The following is a 2936-nucleotide window of genomic DNA, read 5'->3' as shown; positions in this document are numbered from 1 at the left end:
AGTATTCGAGCTGAAAGATAGTCGTTCGGGGCCTCGAGCTGGTCGATTTGGGGCCTCGAGGTCGGGTCCCGAGCTCGGGCTCGAGCTATCAAGGGGAATCGAGGAAGGGCTAACAAATGCAATAATATTAAAAAGAGGCTCTTTATGGCCAATAACAAGCAATAAATATAGAACAAGTATGAAGATAATAAGATAGAACAACAATGTCGAGAGAGTGTATTAGAGAGAAAGAGGGAGAGTTATCATATATTTCATGTAGAGCCTTTGGAGCAACATCAGTGCTCTATAAAATAGTAAAAATTCCCTTTAGATAGAAGGGAAAAACTTATACGGTATGGCATACATTAGCTGTAAAGGTATGGAGATGGGACGGCTGGAAATGACGCCCCGAGTAGGGCTTAGAATAGCCTGGCTAGGCTTTGTCAGACTCAGTCGCGACATACTTAGCCGCGTCTTGGGAACTCCCATTTTTAATTTTAGCCCCGATCAATATCCTCCCAAGGCTGGGCGCCTATGGGCTCCGAGGAAGAAGACTCGAGCTTATCTTTGGAGCCTCGAGGCGATCTTTCGAAATGATTTAATGATGGGAAATTGGACCCTCCGATTTTGCCGTATACAAAAATCAAAACAAGTTAGTAATAGTCGAATGAATCAAAGCAATTACGCAGCTGTCTATGCCCCTCAGTGGGTGCCATACTGTTTACTCGCAAAACGGTACAATTGAATTTATTACGTGGTTAATAGACAAGCGAATTGATTTGATCCAAAAATAATAAAACAGATAGGATAATATTAAGATTAGCAATTGAGATTGAATAAGATGGCAAGCCTAGATCCGAATGTAATGTCTCCGAGAGCAAGAATGAGAATAACGACGAAGTTTAAGTAAAGTTCTTAAATGGAGAGCAAATGTAATAAAATAAAGCTTTAGTATGCAGAAAGTATTTCGTGTCTTTACAATGACCGATGAGCCTGCTATTTATAGCATTCCCTAGAGAAACAAGATCCTAGAATCAAACTCCTATTAAATAATAGTTAAAGAGCCATTGATGAACATGTAACGACAGGCCATGAATGCAAATATTTACTGTAACGGTCGCTTGTTTAATGTTAAAGATTCCCTTATTAAATGTTATCTGATGGAAAACTCCTTGGCCGTCTCCCGTTGACTACGCTTCCTCGGGATTTACCCGATGTGGATTGCAATTGTTGTATCCGGTATTGTTTGTTACCTGACCTGTCATTTGTGTATTTTTTTTTTTTTTTGGTAGACGGTGTCACGTGTTATGTTATTATTCCACCATTTGTTATAAATCAATGTTACCCCCATACAGTTTTATTGAGCGATTAATTTGTGCTCAGATTGGGTTAGACTGATCCCTTTGATGCTTCTATCCTGCTTTGAGATACATTTAAGACTTTTTAGATGGGATTTACTTTGGATACTATAACGGGTCAAAAATCGTACCGAAAATTTAATTTACAAGGAAATAAGCAAAATATTAGGAATTGTATGTAATAAAAGAATTCGATACTTCACACTCTGTACCAATACTCAATATTATTCCATCATAATTCGAGACAAAACCTAAAAGGCCCAAAACAGATCAACATGCTTAGAATTATCCCATTCCGCGACTCTAGTCAAACAAGCTAAACATCAACTCATCATCACTCTCTTCCTTTTCCTCCTGTAATTTACAAAGAAGAAAAAATTCAGCTTAGGTTAACAGAAAATAGAAAAGAAAAACGAGTCAAAACCCAACCTTATGATTTTAAAAAAAAAAACACATACAACCTGCTCAATCTCACTTTTCGAGAGTCAATTAATACATATACTTAGTCTCATTAAGTTGGGTTTGATTATATAAATTCTCTAGCTGACCATTACATAAAATTTTATGCTTGAAAATATATTTTTCCAATTTATTACGTTGATTGCATTGACCCATAAAAGGGGGATTTTCGTCATGTAACTTAATAGAAAAGGAAATAAATCATTATAAGCATAAAGTATTTATCATTGGAGTTTCAACACATAAAAAATAATTATGACCACAAAACTTGGTTAACTTGATGAAATGGTAAAAGTTGATATCTGAAAAACAGTACATAATAACTTGAGACAGAATAGTACGTTCATATTAGGGAAGATGAAAAGGAAACATAAATAAATAAAAATACAAGTACGTACCTTCTTCTTGTCACTGGCGGAAGGTGCGATTGCAGTGTCGTCACCGGTAGTAGTAGGAGGAGCAGCAGCAACAGCAACGGTAGAAGCGGTGGCTCCACCAGCGCCAACGTTCATGACAAGATCATCCACATTCATCTTCTGACATAGCTTTGCAAAAAGGCTGGGCCAATATGATTCCACCTTCAAGTTTGCAGCTTTCACCAGTGTGCCAATTTTCTCTGCCTGATACAGTACAAAAGGTACACTAAATTTAGTTCAACTTTTTCCTTTGAAAAAAAAATCATAAATAGAAAAATCTCTTTAAACATTAAGATTTCTCACAATAAAGCAGCTATTTATTAGAGAAGTAGCCTTTTGAACCAAAAATAAAAAATAGAAGGAAGAGATTATGACAGAAAGAGAATTCAACAAAAGCATATATTATGAGGCGAAAAATTTTGGCAAAAAAGAAAAGAAAAACTTGAAGAAAGAGTAATATGACAGAAAGAGATATTATGAGACGAAATTTTTTGACAAAAAAAAAAAAGAAGAAAAAACTTGAAGAAAAAGTATTATGAGAGGAGGAGAAGAGTTAATAATTACAGTAACAGGAATGCCATCATCGTGAAGGATCAAACAAGCATAAGTGCAAGCGAGTTCGCCGGTGGAAGACATCTTTAATTTCTCTTTTGGAATCTCCAAACCCTAATGTATATTACTCGGAAATTTGGGGGCCGAGTTTTGAGTGTGAAATAGGGTTTTG

At 36.2% G+C, this 2936-nt stretch overlaps 1 protein-coding gene across 1 annotated transcript; it reads right to left on the bottom strand.

Moving 5' to 3' along the window:
• Nucleotides 1-1491: 1491 nt before the first annotated feature.
• LOC109206391 (60S acidic ribosomal protein P1-like) lies at nt 1492-2936 on the bottom strand. The gene is made up of 3 exons (XM_019369217.1): nt 2777-2936; nt 2195-2416; nt 1492-1691 (listed from the first exon to the last, which is right to left on the bottom strand). Exons 1-3 carry the CDS (start codon nt 2846-2848, stop codon nt 1641-1643), a joined length of 345 nt encoding a protein of 114 aa, XP_019224762.1. The 5' UTR covers nt 2849-2936; the 3' UTR covers nt 1492-1640.

The sequence above is a fragment of the Nicotiana attenuata genome, unplaced genomic scaffold (assembly GCF_001879085.1).
Source record: "Nicotiana attenuata strain UT unplaced genomic scaffold, NIATTr2, whole genome shotgun sequence".
In the NCBI taxonomy this organism is placed as follows: Eukaryota; Viridiplantae; Streptophyta; class Magnoliopsida; order Solanales; family Solanaceae; genus Nicotiana; species Nicotiana attenuata.
The sequence above is the reverse complement of the archived record's forward strand: the minus strand, read 5'-3'. Positions and strand labels throughout refer to the sequence as shown.

Coding starts and splice junctions, on each gene's coding strand:
- LOC109206391 (XM_019369217.1), bottom strand. CDS start 2,848: ATGTCTTCCACCGGCGAACTCGCTTGCACTTATGCTTGTTTGATCCTT. Junction 2,417..2,776: donor ATGATGGCATTCCTGTTACT/GTAATTATTAAC, acceptor GTACTGTATCAG/GCAGAGAAAATTGGCACACT. Junction 1,692..2,194: donor CCGCCAGTGACAAGAAGAAG/GTACGTACTTGT, acceptor TGTAAATTACAG/GAGGAAAAGGAAGAGAGTGA.